The sequence below is a fragment of the Lathamus discolor genome, chromosome 19 (genome assembly GCF_037157495.1).
Source record: "Lathamus discolor isolate bLatDis1 chromosome 19, bLatDis1.hap1, whole genome shotgun sequence".
Lineage (NCBI taxonomy): Eukaryota > Metazoa > Chordata > Aves > Psittaciformes > Psittacidae > Lathamus > Lathamus discolor.
The window spans coordinates 5,286,604-5,305,330 of record NC_088902.1 but is presented as its reverse complement, the minus strand read 5'-3'; the positions used below and the strand labels follow the sequence as shown (position 1 = coordinate 5,305,330).

The window sequence follows — 18,727 nt, the reverse complement described above, 5'->3', positions numbered from 1 at the left end:
AAGCTGCATGTGGAGAAAGCAAACTAAGGAATTTAATGAGCGGGTCCTGGCAGCAGGCAGATGTTGCACCATTTCCTGGGTCTCTGTGTGCATAACGTTTACATGGGAAGACAGGTACTGTAAGCATCAATGTCCCTGCATCCTCCTCCATTCATTAAGCTTTGATTTGCTGAGCATGATGTTGTACGGAACATCCATTTCCAAATTCTTGTCCATCCCCAGCCTGCTTGCTGGGAGGGAAGGTCTTGATGGCGTGCAAGCGCTGTTCAGCAACAGCCAAAGCACCAGAACACTGCTGATGTGTTCCCAACAGTCACCCTCACACATCCAAACCACCCCATGAGCTGCTCGGAAGAACATCGGCTCCATCCCAGCTGGATCCAACACAGCGGGGTGGCAATCAGGAGGTAGAAGCAGTCTCATGTCTTGTGCTGCAGTCCCCTGTTGTGATGCTCTTCCAACCTCCATCACTCCCCTGTCCTGTCTTCTAACAAAGTCTTCCTTCTGTTTTCCAATGATCTCCAAGTAAATCAATGAATCCGAGTTTGCTTACCCTCTCCTTTTGCTGGGAAGATTCCACGTTGGATGTTCCATGACACACCACCGCCTCTCTTCTAGAACCTCTTTTACGCTCACAGAGTGATCCATGAGCCTGAGTTTTCTCTAGAGACAAGGGGAAGATCCTGTAGGAAGATCCTCACCTCAAGGTTCTGAAGAAATGTGCCCAGTGGGATTTGGAGGAAGAAAGTGAATGGGCTGGTTCCTGGTAATGGGAAACCCTTGATGGGATTGAGCAAGATAAAACCAAGCCATCTGTGGAAGAGATGTCTTTCTTGGCACAACATCAATGCAGAGTTGAAAGCATCACTGAGAGCCAAGAGAAGCCCCTTGCTGTGGGAAGGTTGTGCCAACAGCAGGAATGAAGGGACTGGCACCAGCCAAGGATGCTGCAGGTTGTTAGACCTGCTCCTCCTCCGGACACATCATCTGTAGCACAGGTTTTGTTTCCCTGCACTGCTTATCCTTCAACTCCTGTGATCCATTGGCACTTTGTGACAGAAAAGCTGGAGTGCTGGGAATGCTGCCAGCAGCCCCAGGAGTGAAAGGCATTGGCAACCATGCCTATGTGCAGCTTAGCTGGTGGAAGGCATTGCAGATACACGCCATGGCTTGCAGTATGGAATCCATAGAGTTAGGCTGTGAATTCAAACTTACTTCCAAGGAAATATTTGGGAAGAATCAGTGGGAGACCATTTTGGGATTCCTGGTTTGAAAGAGCAGAGGTGCCAGTGAGTGCTGGGCAGAACGGATCAGGAAGCAATGATGATCCCCATCAGGCCAACGCGGTGACTTGGGAGTATCTGGCCAGAGCTATCCATGTGTTACTTTCCAGCTAGAGGAGAACACACCGCAGCAATGGCATTTCTGTAGGACACCGATCTTCACAGAGGGCTGCCCCAGCCATTTACAGAACCACAGAACCATTTAGGTTGGAAAAGACCCTTAAGCTCGAGTCCAACTGTGAAGCCACCCCTAACCCGTGTCCCCAAGCACCACATCTATGCGGCTTTTGGATGCCTCCAAAGATGGTGATCCTGGCAGCTGCATACCCTGGCGCCCGTCGCGTCCAGTGCTGCAGGTAGCTGCTGTGAGTGGAGCTGTGCACAAAGACCAGAAGCATCTGCAGATACTTGTCATCGGGGATGTGCAGGCTCAGCTTTCAGCCTGTTTTGGAGCATGTGGATCTTACCCTGAGTGTTCTACACTGCCATGATTTGGGTGGACAAAGTGTGACCCATTTCCAGTGGCGCAGTTGGCAGCGGGAGCATCAACCAAGGCTGAATTGGGCAAAGCCCTAAGTGTCCTCTTGTGGATCTGGGAGGTATCAAGCAGCTGCAGTGCAGTCTGAAGAAGGCTTCTGGCAATGGAAAGGGAGGTGGCACTGCTTTCAATAGCAAGGCATGAAAGCCAAAGTAGTCAGTGCTGGGTTAGTCTGAAGATCCATCCAGCCCATCATTGTCTCTCCACAGAGACCAACATGGGGAAGGAGGTCAATGATGGCGACAGAGTGGATGCGTAGAAGAGTGCAAAGACAAAATGATCACAGAAATGAACAGCTCTGCTCTGGAGCCAGGCTGAGAGAGCTGGGCTGCGTCAGCCTGGAGATGAGAAGGCTCCTGAAGGGGAGACCTTAGAGCAGCTCCAGTGCCTAAAGGGGCTCCAGGAAACCTGGAGAGGGGCTTTGGACAAGGGCCTGTAGGGATGGGAGGAGGAGAAACAGCTTCCAACTGGAAAAGGGAAGAGTTTGATGAGATATTAGGAGGAAGCTCTTCATTATGAGGCTCCTGGAACACTGGCACAGGGTGCCCAGAGAAGCTGTGGCTGCCCCATCCCTGGCAGTGTTCAAGGCCAGGTTGGACACAGGGGCTTGGAGCAAGCTGCTCCAGTGGAAGGGGTCCCTGCCCGTGGCAGGGGTTGGAGCTGGATGAGCTTTTGGGTCCCTTCCAACCCAAACCAGCCTGGATTTCTGAATGTGAAATGTTGAAGAGGACCAGCTCCAAGAGGAGTATCCGAGGCTTCTGCCTCCCATTGAGGAAATCCCCAGGATGTGTTTGCAGGTGCTGAGGATCTCCAGCTCATGACACAATAAACGAAGACGAGATCAAAATGAAATCTCAGGCCTTGAAGAGGTGATGGTGGGCAGATGGAGCTGGAGTCATGAGGCACCCACATAAGAGAAAGGACAGTAAGTAAATCCAGATGGCCCACACAAGTGAGGAAGGATGGGCAAAGAGATCAATGTGTCAGCTCCTAAAGGGCATGGAAAGGTGGTGTCAAAGCCCCTGTGCAGTGGCCAAAATCCCCCCGGGAGGTGTGAGGAGGGTTTAGAAGCTGGTGGCATCCCCCAGGTCCCAGCACACAGCAATAGGCACCACCTGGATACCAGCATCTTGGTGCCTTCCAGCCAGGCCACACGGCCGCCTCCCTTGGTACCTGCCTGTGCTCATGAGAGAGGGGTTTCATCTCCAGCATCTCCAAGAGATCTCCCACTGCAATTGACTGCATTGTTGCTGCAATGTCGCAACCTCTTCCTGCGTGCTCCATGGTTCTACCACAGTTTCCACCTATTTTCATTGGTGTGGACAAGGAAGTGCTGCTCGTGTGGCTCCACCTGATGAGAATGCTTCAAACCACTGAATTTGCCACTCTCCTGTCCTCTGGTACTACAGCAGTTCTCAGTGAGAACTTACTCCAGCTCTTGCATCTTTTGGGTTCCTGTTTGAACAGGAGAGTGTCCTCCTGCTCATTCATAAACCCATTCCTTTTCATCACTTTGCTCTGCAACTTCCTACCAACGTCTCCATTCCAGATGGATCTGTCAGCAACCTGTGACGGCAGGATGGGAACTTTGCGGACTTGTTCTGCACCTTGATCCCAGAATTCTTCTGGCAGAATTCCTCCTAATCTGTTGTCCATCATCTGCTCACTCAGATGCAAGTTACGGTTGTCCAAGGCTGCTTTTCTCCATCCCCTCCAAGTCTTTCTGTGCCAGGTTTGATGTGGTTGCTCTCTGGACAGGCTCAGTGAGTTGCAGACACGCTGCCCTTGGGCCAGCCCTGTTAATTCTCCCTTTTGAGTCGACGTTGCCCTCATTTGCTAACACTTCTTCATTAAATAATGATAACCCCCCAATCAAACCACTGAGACCTTGTTTCGTGTCAGCTGGAACAGCTCCCCTGTGTAACACTGCACACTCCTGCCCCAGCCTCTCAAGGCACCGCTTGGTACTTGCCACGTTCTCTGTTGGCATTTCCCTTCCCATCTTTCTTCCACATATTCCCTCCCATCCAGGCTGGCAGCTCCCATTTGGCTTTGGGTGGAGATCCATCCCGCTGTGTACTCCACTGCTCACACTAGACAAGGGGGGTTGAAGCGTGATGCAACCTGACAGAGCGGAGCTGTCCATGGTAGAACAACGTAAAGCTGGGACAGAGCTGGAGGGTGCTCATGGCTGGTCCTGGGCCATTGGCAGGGAGTGCGTGAGGAGGTCCCAGGTGAGGCTGCTCAGGGCAATGAAGGTTTATGAATGGCCTTGGTGGCCTGTAAGTCCTGTGGCAGGGAAGGGGGCAGCTCCTTGGGTCAACTGCTTGAGTCCTCAGCCAGCAGAGCCCGGCTGTGCCCAGCTCCCTGCAGGGAGCTGCCCATCAAAGGTGTGCAGCAGAAGGGGGAACCTGGCCCAGCCCTCGGGATGCTTCTGTGTGCGACCAAGGAGGAGAACAAGGCAGTGATTCAGTAGGGTTATGTAGCTCTGGAGCAGTTGCTGAGGAGCGTGGAGTTGTTCCTGGTGAAGGATGGAGAGGGGAGGAAGAGGCTTCTCCTCAGCATTGAGGGGGTTGTTAAACAGAGTTTGATGCTCTGAGGTTGAACTTCTGTGCATCTACAAATGAGGAAGAAACCCAGCAAATGGTGCTGAGCTGCTGGGGGAGCACTGGGGTGGGTTTTGGGGTGGCATCAAAGGGAAGAAGGGAAAAGCCCTGTGAGCCAACAGGGTATGCTGGAGCCTTCTTGAGATGCTACGAGTTGTGCGGAGGGTTGTCCCTGTACACGCACTCCTCATGGACACCCTGGCACGTGCCCAGGGTGCTGAGCGCTGCCCGTGTGGAGCTCAACCTCTGAAGCAGGTCCATGAGCTGACACCAGAGGAAGTGGCCAGAGGAGTGAGCAGTTGGCTCTTGGGTTGGAGGCTGTCTCGGGGAGCACTGGGGATGTCAGGGCTACAGGGATGTGTGTGATGCTCTGTGCCTGATGAGTCCGTGCTCAAGTGGATGTGATACAGCTGCGAGTGTGGCTCTGCCTAGAGCTATGCAGCTGGGACGCTGCACGTGGGCTCCTGGTGGACCTGTCCCTCAGCTCCAGCAGTTCCCAGGAAGAGGGGAAGGAGGAATTCAGCATGGCTTGGCCTTGGAGCAGCTTTCACAGGCTCCTGCAACATGAGATTCCTATAATGAGGCTTAACTTCAATTCTACATAAAGAGAAGATTCAACCCCAAAGGGCTCCTTAAGACAGAAGACAAAAGCAAGATCAACTGAAGAGAAACTAACACCTAAACTATCAGCTAAATAAAGCATGTGCTCTTAAAACCAAGGATGAAAAAGGGCTGGGAACATCTTATACTCATTAAAACCACTGTTAGATGACTTCAGAAGATGCGCTCGACACCAGTAGAGCTCATGCCTGATGCTGGAATTAGCCAGTGAAGATTCTTTGCAGAAGTCAAACAGCCACTACTTTGAAATCTAAGAATCCAGGAAACCCGAAACGCAGCTTTTCAAAGGAGACGACAAAAGGGAACAACATTTGGAAACAGAAGTTGGGTGAAAGGGAGAAGAGGCATGCTGTTCCTCTATTTGTTTGACTGGAGTTTAAAATGACTGAGCAACTACAGCATAAACTGGACCAAATCCATGCTGCTGCTAAAAGAAGCAGTCATCACTGCTGGAGAAGTCACCACCTTCTCCCCCAAAACTGACTGCTCAGTCCCACTTCCCCTCATGCCAGCACCACAAACCCATGCCACCAGCTGGATTATTGCCTCAGCTATACTGACCCAGCCAAATAAAGAAGAAAGGTTCCTGTCCCAGTTTCTGGCATATCACCTTTCCTTATCCTTATCCCTTATCCTCAAGGGGCTCCTCTTGAGGAGCAAACACATGGCTGCCCTTCCGGCAACCGGAGAGCTGGTCAGGCCTCCTGTGAGCAAGGCATGGTGTGAAGGCAGATCTCCTTGTGGGCTGCTCAAAGGAGGTGGCTCTGGGGTCTGTCCTGCTCCTGCCTGGTGTGCAGGTCATGCACATGAGGGAGCTGTGGGCATGGGAGGACAAGAGCCCATCCAAAGAGACTTGGCCAGAGGAATGCTGGAGAGAGGAGGCACAGGGCTGAGGGAGGTCGGGCTGGGTATGGTGGAGGCGATGAGGAGACAGCTCTTTAATAACCTTCATTTAATTCTTCCATGACATTGGCATGTGCAGAAATGTTACAGGCTCGGTCACAATACTGCTAACACGTGCATTGCTGTGGGGTTCCTGGCAAAACCCCTTCTGTCAAGTGCAACGCAATCCCTTCATGTGGTTTTATGTAAAATAAGTGCTTAGAAACAGCAAGTGTTATTGCTATGGAATTCCTGAGTTCTGCAGAGAACATGGTCTCTTCACCTTCATTAGATGCTCCCTGCTACCAGCAGTGCCTGCTCCTCGGTCACAAAGCTTGGTGGGGGGTTGTGAAGGGTTTGTCCGTGCAGGCTCACGGCTGCGCGCAGGGAGATTTTCTGTACAGGAGAAAGGAAAGGATCCAAGTTGGCTCTGCCCCTGCCTGGGCACATGGACGGGGCTGCTGCAGCACCCAGGGAACACCAAAATGCAGATCAGCTCCAGAGCTACGAGCTCCAGAGCTCGTGTGCTGGGTGCACCCTGAGAGCGTGAGCAGCAGGGCAGGGAGGGGATCCTGCGCCTCTGCTGCACTCTGGGGAGATCCCCCCCTGCAGTCCTGATCCAGCTCTGGGGCAGCAGCACAAGAGGGATGTGGAGCTGCTGGAGAGAGGGCAGAGAGGACCATGGAGATGCTGCGAGGGCTGGAGCAGCTCTGCTCTGGAGCCAGGCTGAGAGAGCTGGGCTGGGGCAGCCTGGAGAAGAGAAGGCTCCTGAAGGGGAGACCTGAGAGCAGCTCCAGTGCCTAAAGGGGCTGCAGGAAACCTGGAGAGGGGCTTGGGACAAGGGCCTGTAGGGACAGGCCAAGGGGAATGGCTTGAACCTGCCCGAGGGGAGACTGAGCTGAGCTCTTAGGCAGAAGCTCTTCCCCATGAGTGTGCTGAGGCGCTGGCACAGGGTGCCCAGAGAAGCTGTGGCTGCCCCATCCCTGGCAGTGTTCAAGGCCAGGTTGGACACAGGGGCTTGGAGCAAGCTGCTCCAGTGGAAGGGGTCCCTGCCCATGGCAGGGGTTGGAGCTGGAGGAGCTTTAAGGTCCCTTCCAACCCAAACAAGTCTTGCATCATGTTGGACTGTTCAGAACTTGGAGAACCAGAGCATGTAACGAGAACTTTGTTTTACCTGGAAGTCTCGAATATAGGTGAGGAAAAAGCTGAGGAAGGAGAATGCCAACGACCACTCTGAAACAGTGCTGATGATGTGAGCTGTGTAGCCCTGTGTGATAGCAGGAGGAGGAAAAAAATCAGTGTGAAAACCTCCTCTTGAACTTGCAGTGGCACAAAGAAGGCTCCCACATACAATATCCCACAACCACAACTGCTCCCTTTGGAGAGCAAAATTTGGTGTGTCCAGAGCCTGGAGTAGAAGAAAGAGAATGAGCAGGAAATGGCTGCTCCGCACAGCTGGGATGGCCCCACTGGGAATCTGCTCAAACCTGCAGGCTCAATGCAGAGCATAACCAATGCAAAACCTCGTTATAAAGGTGAGGTTCAAGGCTCTCTTTTGGTTGTCCACAGGTTTCTGAGAGGCTGCTTATGCTTTAAACAAAGGGAGGGCTGGGAAAAGCCCTCAGAACCAGCCTGCAGTTAGTGCTGGACCTCCAGCAGTGCTTGGAGAGGATAAGGAGGGTCAGAGAGACCAGCAGAGCTGTGAAGACCCACAAGATCTCTGTCACACTCAGGATCTCTCTCTGCCCAGCACTTCCCACTTCAATGGCAGTGCCCTGTGGCCATCTTCACCTCCTGACTCCACCAGGCAGCAGCAGGAGCTCTGCCTCACCCCAGCATGGCTGAACACAACTGCAGTAAATGCCCCAATGCATCTGAAAATTGAGTGGGATTTTGTTCTGGCTTTAGTTTCTCCACTCAATCACTTACTTTTTCCTGTGGGTCCCAGTGCAACTTCTGCACAAGATTTGTTCCATACAGGCCACTGTATAAGACAACTGAGGAAACAAACACTGTGGAGAAACATGTTAAGGAAGATTCAAGGCCAAGAATGAGCAATGAGACATTTCCGACTCTGCTCTGGATAGCGTCAGGTTGAGGCTGAGACTGGAAGGAGATTCCAGCATGTTTTTCATGAGGTCTCCAGAGGATAATGAAGAGAATGGTGCCGGGAACTGTTTCACATCATCCATCCCCTTCCACTTGCAGGTTGTTCCAACTAACCTCCTGTTGCATGAAAAGGTTCATTCTAGTCTAAACTCATTACCTTTGTTCTCTGTATCTTGTTTCACCTCCTTGGTCACACACAGCATCCTTATGAAAGCACTTAAATGATGATCAAATGTGAATACTTGGTATTTTGGTTTAGTTTCAGAGGTATTTTCCAGGTTAAGAGTGCCTCTTTCTGTGATTGCTTTTCGGCTTCTCAGCCACCTGGAATTCCTGGTATTTGGGAGCACTGCATCACTTCAGCAGAGAGGGTTATCAGCTTTTCTGTTTGCCTCTTGGTTCACTCAAGGTTTGATAACTGCTTTGGTTCCACAGACAAGGAAAACCCCCCCATGACAAGGATTCCTCACTTAATCAGAGCCCTGGGCTCTCTCTAGAGATGCCACTTTTCCATTATCTTACAGAGGGAAGGTGAGCTACATCAGCTTACCTTCCTTCACTAATGAAACCTGGTGCATTCAGTTATAGAACATCTGATTCTCATAGAATTAAGCTATTATTTTCTTCAATCATGAATGAGATTAAGCATCAAGAGCCTCCTGCTGTGGAAGGTTAATTCTGGTGGTGAACAAGGCTGAACTTCCTGACACAAACAGGGCTTTAGACTTCCAAAGCTTTAAAAATGGATGAGTGATCCAGGGAGCTCTGGTTACCAACCTGAATGCAAGATACCCGATTCCCTGCTAATTCAAATGTACACCTTTAGTAGCTGTTAGTTACCTGCCTGAGTCACTGCTGCAACTGAAAGAGTTCAATCAGCCTGGTACACAAATAACTGGCTCCCATCCTCCCCTCATCACAGGAGGCAACTGACTGCATTGCTCCTTCTGTGCTGGCCATTCTGCTGCTTCACTCCAGAGGATCAGGACTATTTTATGGAATCATTTAGGTTGGAAATCATCTTCAAGATGATCAAGTCCAACTGTTCCCCCATCACTGTCAAGGCCACCATGTCCCAAAGCACTAAATCTTTTAAATCCCTTCATGGACAGTGATTCTACCACTTCCCTCAACAGCCTGTTCCAGTGCTTGACAACCCTTTCAGTGAACAAATTGTTCCTCAACTCCATCTAAACCTGCCCTGGTGCAGCTTGAGGCCGTTTCCTCTTCTCCCATCCCTTGTTCCTTGGGAGCAGAGCCCAGCCCCTCCTGGCTCCATCCTCCTGTCAGGCACTTGTAGGGAGTGATCAGGTCCCCCTGAGCCTTCTCTTCTCCAGACTGAACCCCCCAGGTCCCTCATCCGTTACCCATCACGCTTGGGCTCCAGGCCCTGCACCAGCTCCAGTGCCCTTCTCTGGCCCCGCTCCATCACCTCAATGTCTCTCTTGGAGTGAGGGGCCCAGAACTGAACACAGGATTCGAGCTGTGGCCTCACCAGTGCTCAGTGCAGGGGCAAAATCCCTGCCCTGGCCCTGCTGCCACACTGGTGCTGGTACAAGATGTACGTTTCCTTTTGTCTTCCAGTACCAGTTACAACTATTTCACCCATGGCTACAGACTTCTCTCTGTTACCACATGTCCCTTATTACATTATGAACTGTTAATGTAGAAGATACTCTGACAACTTCCCTTTTCTTCCCCTTCCATACTTTCTATGAACATATAATTATTTCTACAGCTTTACTTCCCTCTCATTTTGGTTAGACCACACCAGTTCAGAAAACCTCTATAGATTTGGGGTTTGTAGGTTTGGGGCATCTGTAAAAGGCTCTTATCTTGCAGCAATCATATTGTTCCATTCCACTCTCTGCAGTCGTGTCTGGCTCCTGGTATTTCAAAGCTGACAATCTTGTTCTTTTCTAGCACCAGAAATTTTTGCTTGGGATGGCAGTTCTCCATCTCGCAGCTGATTCCTTGCTCTGTCTCAAGCCTCCTCAGCTCATAAGGGCCCTTCTTGCTTCTAAAGCTAACCAGCCTGTGCCTCACTATTGCCTCTCATCTGACTAGTTCAGGCTGTATAATCTTGGATTAGCAGGAATGGAAGCCCAGTGAGATGATCCATCACTAGGAAATGGACCATATGGTTTAGTGTTAGTTTTGGCTGCCAGCCTGGGAAATAAGTGGAATTGGATTAAACCAGTGGCCTTGATTCAGCTGCAGAAAGGGCAGCATTTAAGTGACTTCTGCACTGAGTTACTGTCTTTGGGATGTGAATTTGAAAGCTTTAGTGTTGTCCTGTTTGACAGAAAACTGAGTCCTAACTTTCAAACTAGAATGTTTAGGTCCATCGGGATGAGAAGAGGAACTGAAGAGGTTCAGTGCCCTGATGGTTAAATGATTCTGGCCAAGAAAAGGGCTTCTGCTTCTGCAGGGTTTTGCCCATGTTTCTGTAAAACCCACAGCTCCCTTCCGTGCTCTGAATTTAAAGTTAAGGGAGATGGTGGATTCCAGAGCTGAGGGAAGGTTGTAGGGAATGCCAGTCAGAAACATCGTGTCTTTCAAACTGTAGGATGGGCAGGGGAGGAGATGAGAGGTGAAATATATCTTCTGGATCAACCTTGCCAATATGCTCCTGAACTGTCTCTCTGACAAATGCCAGCACTGCTCTGGGAGCCAGCTGGCACTGCAGCACTGCTGCGTGTGGCCAGGATAGTGTATGTTCTCTTATGCTACATCTGTACTTCTCTTTTAGTGGTATTCAACTATAAAAGTTGCTGCATCCCTGTCACCAGGGAACAGGCACTTTTATTTCCTACCTGGCTTCCTCCCCTTCTCCCCCATTAAAACCACTTATCTCTTCAGACCACTTCCCTTTCTCCCCATGTCATAATCTGCAGGTAAACCTCTGTGATAGACTGAAAATGGCAAAAATGAGAGTTTATGGTGTGCAGAAGGAAAGAAGGAAGGGTGGTAACCACCCCTCTTACCTATTCTTGCTATCCAGTCTCACTTGTGGGCTTAACCTGATGGTTCCGTTCCTAAAGTTCCCAGACAATGAACAGGTAGTGTGGTACAAGCTGTATGTGTGAAGAGAGCAGGCCTTCTGTGGCCCAGCCTTCCCTGTTGGAAGGTAAAATTCATGTAGGTGCAAACACTGTCATCTGTAAAGGCTGCTTTGCAGCACAGTAAAGGATACTGCTCACGATGCTTGACCAGCACCAGAGTGACACAGTCAGACGGATCCAGAAGATGTCTTTGCTGTGAAGCTCTGGCTGCATCAGGTAGGACAGGATGGTTTGAACCAGCATGTAAATGGCCCCTACTCCAAATGTCAGGCAGGCTCCAACCACGTGGATGTAGTACAGAACACACTTCTAGGGAAGGAAAGCACTGCTTATACAGAACCTGCTTTCGTTTTAGACTCTGAGAAGTCTTTCCCCTGCAAACCTCTGGCATTCCACCCTCTCCATTACTTTCTCACAGCCCAACCTAAGCAGTTCTGGAGCACGCTGTTATTTAGGGGATTTTTCTTGGAAACCCTGTACAAAGTCAGCTGGAAGCCAGCACCTGCAGCCCTCTGTACTTAAGCTCTTGGGGCTAAGTTACAGGTCATCTTAACTATGGGCAGTTATAAGAGCTGCATGGACTGCTGAAGCACTTGGAGAGCTGTGCTAGGGGAAAAAGAAGGGAAAAAGGTGGAGCTTTCCAGGAGGTTTTCCTCTTTGCTTTTTGCTGGCCCTAATCCAGCAGGAGAGCAAGCTAAAGGCACCACTACAGAGCCCCCAAATCCAGCAGGTGATTAAGGAAATGAGGCTGGCAACTGTACAACTTCCCTGCATGTAACAGCCAACGATGCAGAATGTGGCCCTGCTGCTGGTGTGTGAATATCAGATTATGTTTTGGAGGAGGAGGTGGGAAGTACTGGGGAGAAAAATAAAGTAAGGGACACTGGGATGGAGAAATTCAGAAGGGGGCTGCCACTGCAGTGACCTTCATTGCACAAATTTGAAGGAAAATACACCTAAAGGGGTGGATTTTTCAGGGCTGGACTGCTGGTGAGGTTGGGTGGGTTTGTTTCACTTGTTTTACTTCCAGTTGTAACGAGTTTTTACTATTTGATACCTGATTCTCTTGAGGCAATATATATGCTATAGTTGTGGCCTTTGAATCTGGAACTTTCAAAGCTCCTATAAGGAGACCCAAGGTGTTTGCCTTCTGCCAAACCTGTGGGGTTTTGAAATGTCCCAGTGGATAAAGCAAATAAGTAAGAAATCATAAACCAAACCTTGGGGGTTTCTAGCAGTTTTCTGGAGGGAATTTGACATAAACCAGGTTTGCCCCAGAACACTGCAGGCAAAGCACCAACCTGGAAATTTGCAATAATGCAAAGTCCAAAGCAGCTCATCAGGCCTAGAGTGAGGCCAATCTTGTTAAGCCTCAGGATCCTGGATCTTTCTGGATTCAAAGCATGAACTTGTTTGTAGCGGACATACATGGTAGCCATACCTGTTAACAAAGAACCCAGACCAGTGAGATATTCATCTGAGGAACAGATTGTCCTGTTTGAACTGGGAAGATGCTGAGTGACAGAGGCAGCTATTTATAATGCAGACTGTCTTACAGTAGCCTGAAATGGGAAAGCTGGGAATCTGGAAGGTAAAACTGAAATAATATCATGCCAAACAGGTCAACTTACTGCATTTTTCTGTTCTCTTTCATTTAAAAGACATACCAGGTTGTTCTTTCCTTTCTCTGCAATCACAGCACAAGGTGACTGCCTTGGATTTGGATTTCTATTTCTTTTACTACTCTGTTGGGATTTTAAGTGCACTTTTAGCCTTCTGGACTCTGCAGTTGCCATGCTGGATGTGGGTAACATCCCTGACAAACACTTCCCCTCTGAATCTGAAGAGAATGAAGATTAATTGCTTAGAATTCAGGTTTTGACTGTGAATTATGGGCTGTTTAATGATCTGAGTAAGGAAAGGAAGTGGTTTAAAGCTCTGTGCACTCCACAACTGTTGCAGTTCACCCAAGGCAGCTTTCTGTACTCACCCAAGAAAGCCGAAATATTTAACATGATCCCAAATAAGCATCTCTCAGGTGGTGTTGTCCCCGTGTCACTGGAAGAGATAAATGGAATGACATGTATCTATCTATACCAAAGATACTTATTTCAGTCTAAGAAAGAGGTTTATGGGAAAAAAAATCCTTTTTTCATTCAATTTTTCATTGTTCAAACTATACTTCATTAGTTTCCAGAGCTGCAGAAATAAGCATGGTGAAAACATGCTACACTTAGAACAAGGAATGAACATACTTGGTGTAGCTATCCCTTTTATATTGATCTCCATTCCATAAAAGGTGAATGAAGAGTATTAAAACTGGGGAAATTAAGACTCTGGAAAAGTGAAAGATTAAAACTACGGTTAAATGTACAGCTTTGATGCAATGCAGCTGGGAATACATATCTTAGTACAGGTTTACTGGTGCAACAGCAAGATGCTTTGAACAGAGAGCTGGAGATGCACCCCTGTTTTCTTGTTCGTCATCATTTTAAGGCTATGTTTACAGAGCCACAGCTTAAAGGTTAGTATTCTGCACCAAAACAGAGTTACACACAAATAACTATTAACAGCCACTAGCTTTAGAACTGGAGCAGTCAGGTAAGAACTGCTGTTCAGAGTTGGGGAAAGATTGAGATAGTCAATACTGTAACACAGGATGAATGTTACTGACCTAATGTAGGGCACCAAAGGGTCCACGTGGTGTAGGATGATTGCAGTAATGTATGAGAACACAAAAGATGCAGCTGACCACACAACCAAAGCCATGGGCAAGAACGAGAGGCCTTGCTGAAACCACCACATTTCAACACTGGTGTCTTAACTCTGAGCACTGTGAAGAATCAAATCCAAAAGTTTACTAAGATTTCTCAAAGCTTTTGCTGTTCTTGAGGCAAATGCTTCAAGTACAGCAAGTTGATGTTGCTCTCAGTCCTGGCCTGCAAACACAGAGTGAACATTTGACTTCACACACATAAACAATCATAAATAACATCTGGAAATGTTAATTCTGAAAATCTTAGAAGAGTATGAGAAAAGAAACTAGGACTGTCACTTTACTGTGTGTCTCAGCATTTGTTGCTGCCAGAATAAGGTCAAGTGAGTCATTGTGAATAACTGACTCTATTTTCTTCTTACCTTTATGTCATAACACCATGGTAGAATTAGTGGGGCTGATGGAGAACATGTCCCAGTAGTGACAGTTGAACTGATAGTGGTTGTTGTAGTGCCTCCAACTTCTATTAACAACGAACTGGGCAGACGTAGAGGAAATGACCTAAAATTACTTTAATATCTGCACTCAGTCACTCCCTGTCGTTCCGTGTGACTCAACATCTGTTATAAGCATCACTGCAATAAGCTCATGGATTATCTATGAGCTGAGTGCTACCAGGCACAACCTTAAAACCCAAGGCCTACTTACTCCTGGTGGCAGTATAGCAGCTACACCTGTGTTTCTACAGGTGGGAGGAAAAGGTGCATTTCCAGTGGAGTGAAATGGCTCTGTACTAGAGCACTTCCATGAGTCCCAGCCTGACAGCTATTTTGTGTCTACACCTCCAGTTCTCTCAGAGGAATAATGTGCAGCTGTGTCACCCTGGTGAGCTCATACAGAGAGAGCTGTGACTCCTCTCTGCTCCTGCTGCTACAGGGAAGTAATTTACTATTGGCTTCAAATACAAAGTTAAACAGAGCTGATTTCAGAACCCCAGAACAGCTGAGGTGGGACAGGGCCTCTGGAGGTCATCTTGTCCAACTCCCTGCTCAAGGAGGGCCACCCAGAGCCAGTTGTGCAGCACAGCTTTGGAGTATCTCCCAAGGATGGAGATGGCACAGCCTCTCTGGGCAAGCTGGGCCAGTGCCCAGCCATCCTCACAATGAAAAAGTGTGTCCTGATGATCAGACACAACTTCCTGTGCTTCCATCTGTGCCCACTGCTGCTGGTCCTGGCACTGGGCACCACTGAGAAGAGCCTGGCTCTGTCTGCTTTGCACCCTCCCTTCAGGTAGGGAGATGAGATCCTCCCACGCTGATAAGATCCCACCTCAGGCTTTTCTTCTTGTGTTTTATGCCATTTTACTGGTGGCATTCCCCGACACTGACACTGGGGAGAATAGTGCAGAAGGTGTTTAAGCACAGTTGATTCTGGAGACTGTAAATGGAATATAAAATAGGACAAAGGGGAAGAGCAAATAACAAAGACTGCAGATCCAAGGTCATCCAAGCCAAGATCAAACAGTTTGTGAGAAAAGCAAAATGATATTGTGACAGAACAAGGAGTGCAGCACTGAGAGGCTTCAGGAGGTGGGCACTGCCTGAGGTGTGAGAGACAGAGAAAGGAGCAAGAGAAAAGGAAGAAAGAGATAGGAAGCACCAAGACTAACAGGAGATGTACGGAGTGATAGAATTAGTTGCTGGCTTTCTTACTCTTAGGCTTTCATTTTTACCTAAGCATAACATTTGCCCTCTAATGCTGAGTTTTATTTTGAGACTGTAATTCAGTAAAAATAGTAATGAATGTAACTCCACAATCTTGCGTGAATAAATTGGGAATTTGGAAAGGAAATGCAAATCTTGCTCAGCATTCTTTGCTGCAGATGTTGCATGCCTAGGCACGCAGTTCAAAACTCTAAGCAGTCAGTCTGATGCTTAGACTGTACTTTTCCTTTAGCATTTAAATGTTAATAGTGCCCTATTAACAACCTAAACAACCAAACAATATGCCACATACCTGAGAATAAGGGCATTGAAAGAAGTGTCGCCTCAGGGGGAATCCAAAGTCATCTTTCTGCTGAAGTTCCACATTTGCTTCATTTTTTTTCCTAAATCTTTGAGATATAAAGGACAATAACCAGGATGCCTCTTACTCTATTGTATTTCTTCTCCTTTCCATCTTCTCTTAGTCATTGCTGCTGTTTGGGTTAGATGTTGGCCTGACAGAGTGTTTTCCTGCATTCCAAGTGGCTTAAGGAGTGAAGCTGGCGTGTGGTGGGATGGTGGAAATGCAGAGAAACAGGGCTTAAGACTTTGATTTATAGGACTTGTCTACACAAAGATTTAACTTGAAGTGAAAAGCGTTCAAGTAAAGCAGAACAGCTATTCCTAATTTCCCTCCTGGATATTGCTCTTTTTACAAGATAGATGTGTCCATGCAGGCAAGGTCTATTCCAGAGCAAGCCCTGCTGCAGGGAAGCCCTCACTGAGTCAAGACTGAGCGCCTCTGTGACCCAAGCTGTCACTTAGCCCAGAGCTAAGGCCTGCACACAAGTTATGGTGGTTTTCATGTGGTCAGGTTAAAGAGCAGTGAGGTTGCTTTGGCTGTAGCCTGAGAGCTCTGGTGAGGCACAGCTCCTCCCTGTGACTGTAGCTGCAGGCTGGTACATGCCCCCCCCCAGCTCCAAGATTAGAGCTGGTTTGGGCTCTGTCAGAGAACTGCAGCTCTGGTCCTCTTACTTTCACAGACACAACCCCCCGACACACTCTCCCTGCACTTAAAACTCTTCTGTACATTTTTCTCTACTAAATTTTTTCTTAGCTCTGTCAAGATCTTCCCTAAATTCTTATCCTCTCCCATCACCTTCCTTCCTGTTTAAGTTGTCCCAGTGAAATCAAGTCTGTTTCACACTCTCATGAGGGCAGACTATGTACCAAACACAAGCTTTGGTCTCTGCAAAGAACCGGGTACATTTATGGCACCATCTGCCCCAGGCTGTCCAAATTCACACTGCCGCAGATACATCGAGTCACTGCAGGGCTCTGGGCAAGCACAGGCACATAGGGAAGCATCCCAAATCCCAGGGAGGCAGGATGGAACTGCCTTGTGATTTGCCAGTTGGAAGGTCCTGAAATGATTATTAACACCTTATTCTGTCCTATTGTTTTCGAGAGTGAGGCAGAAAACACACTCAACCTCCTTGGTTTTGTCACAAGGTCCTTGCCAACAGCAGTGCCTGGCCCCTCTTTGCAACACAACACTTTGGTGTCCTAAGGGCGTTTTTAAGGCCCAGATTGAGTATCACAGATCGACATTATCAAACCACCATCAAGAGGAAGTCAAGGAAGCAGATTTTAACCATGTCTGAGGTTTTTTTGAAATGCAGGAAGTGTGCAGCAGCATCCTGCACACGCTGGAGCATGTGCAATGGAAACTACAGAGAGGTGGCCAAGCCCATTAACAGCACAAAGTTACTGTCAGTGAGAATGATAACGCTGAAAAGATGGTTAAAGGGCGTGGGGAAAAGGGAAATGTCTACATTGCTGCTGATACCCTGATTGCCGACCCGCCTGCTCCCTGCTCTCAGCAGCGCAGGCAGAGATAAAAGCTGCGCAAAGGGATACTCTTTTCTCACTCCAGCCACTGCTGAAGGAACAATGACAAAGCAATCTGTGGTGTGCACTCCGAGGTAAACGTGAAGGTTGGATGGGGATTAAATGTGTTCATCTGCACGATTTAGTGGCAGGGTTAAACAGATAAACAACAGTTAAAGGTGGTTTAATCTTCATTACTGGAAGTAATAAAGTAGGAAATGTGTCACCTTTGCTGTTCCCACTGCAGGCCAGGGACAGATGACTCATTTTGAGTGTTTTCTCGGTACAAACACCCAAAAAGTTGCTGTTAAATCTTTTGGATACGGAGGAGAGCTTCCAGAGTCGAAGTGAGGATCTTCAAGCCCTCACTACGCCCCTGTTACTCAGCAGCAGAATGGCACAGCACCAAACCAGGCAGAGCCAGGCACAAGACAGCACGACATAAGGATGCATGGAAACCTGGCACACAAGGGTGACAGCAGCCTGTCCCCGCGGCTGCCTGAGGAGCCCGGTGTCCACCACATGCTATTTGCCAGTGAGACCTGTTTAACCTAAGAGAAGTAGCTCAAACTCCGTGCGTACCCGAAGCAGAGCACGGGAGATGGTTTCCAACATTGCAGCTGGGGAACTGAAGTTCCTGCAAGGTCATAAGGAGGGACTGGAGGTGCCCGGGGCACAGGGGACAGGGAAGGGACCGGCCCGGAGCGCAGGTTGAGAGGAGCTGGGCAGGAAAGGGACATGGAGAGGGGAAGGGGGAGGCCTGAGGGCTCGATGGGGCAGAGCGATGGTGGTTGGCGATCGGGGGGGCAGCAGCGAGAGCGATGGAGGGCACCAGGGCTGATGGCGGGGGGGACGACGCCTGAGGTAACTGAGGGTCTCTCGGAGCGCTCCCAGGGCTGAGACCGGGGGACACGGGGAGGTCCTTGAGAGGGTGACGGGGAGGCGAAAGGAGACCGGAGGGTCGCTGAGGGGAGAACCGGGAGGTGTCTGTGTGACCGGGAATACCGGGAATGCCGGGAATGCCGGGAATGCCGCGCACGGTGACACCCCCTCCTCCCCCCACCCACTTTACCTCAGCCGCTCCCGCGCCGTCCTCGCCCCGCCCCTCTCCGCCCCTCCCGCCCCGCGGCCCCCGCCTACCTCCTTTCCGGCCGTCGCAAAAGGGGCGTAAAACCGCCGCCCGGTGCGGGGAGGCTGAGGTAAATGGTGGGTTCTTCGCCGTGGCGGGCGGGATACCGGGGACGGGCCCGTCCTGCCGGCCCTGCGCGCTCCCGCCGGCCGCGCTGGGGTCCCTCACGGACAGGGGTTGTTGTG

General features: G+C 49.4%; 2 protein-coding genes across 6 annotated transcripts in view; one reads left to right on the top strand and one right to left on the bottom strand.

The window, feature by feature from the left end:
• Positions 1-5,985: 5,985 nt before the first annotated feature.
• On the bottom strand, positions 5,986-18,517 carry DRAM2 (DNA damage regulated autophagy modulator 2). 2 transcript variants are annotated; one of them, XM_065698675.1, is made up of 10 exons: positions 18,486-18,517; positions 15,837-15,933; positions 14,243-14,357; positions 13,779-13,937; positions 13,095-13,162; positions 12,406-12,545; positions 11,236-11,413; positions 7,860-7,942; positions 7,105-7,197; positions 5,986-6,326 (listed from the first exon to the last, which is right to left on the bottom strand). In XM_065698675.1, exons 4-10 carry the CDS (start codon positions 13,907-13,909, stop codon positions 6,219-6,221), a joined length of 801 nt encoding a protein of 266 aa, XP_065554747.1. In that variant the 5' UTR covers positions 13,910-13,937; positions 14,243-14,357; positions 15,837-15,933; positions 18,486-18,517; the 3' UTR covers positions 5,986-6,218. The 2 variants fall into 2 exon arrangements, with proteins under 2 accessions (XP_065554747.1, XP_065554746.1); XM_065698674.1 differs by lacking the exon at positions 14,243-14,357.
• CEPT1 (choline/ethanolamine phosphotransferase 1) overlaps positions 17,792-18,727 on the top strand; it is a 32,060-nt gene continuing 31,124 nt past the window's right edge. Inside the window, exon 1 of one of the 4 annotated variants that reach the window (XM_065698668.1) lies at positions 17,792-17,987. The gene's annotated coding sequence lies outside the window, so the exon portion shown is untranslated. Of the gene's footprint in view, positions 17,988-18,515; positions 18,613-18,727 lie in introns of those variants that run through there. The other 3 variants (XM_065698664.1, XM_065698663.1, XM_065698662.1) reach the window with 3 other exon arrangements.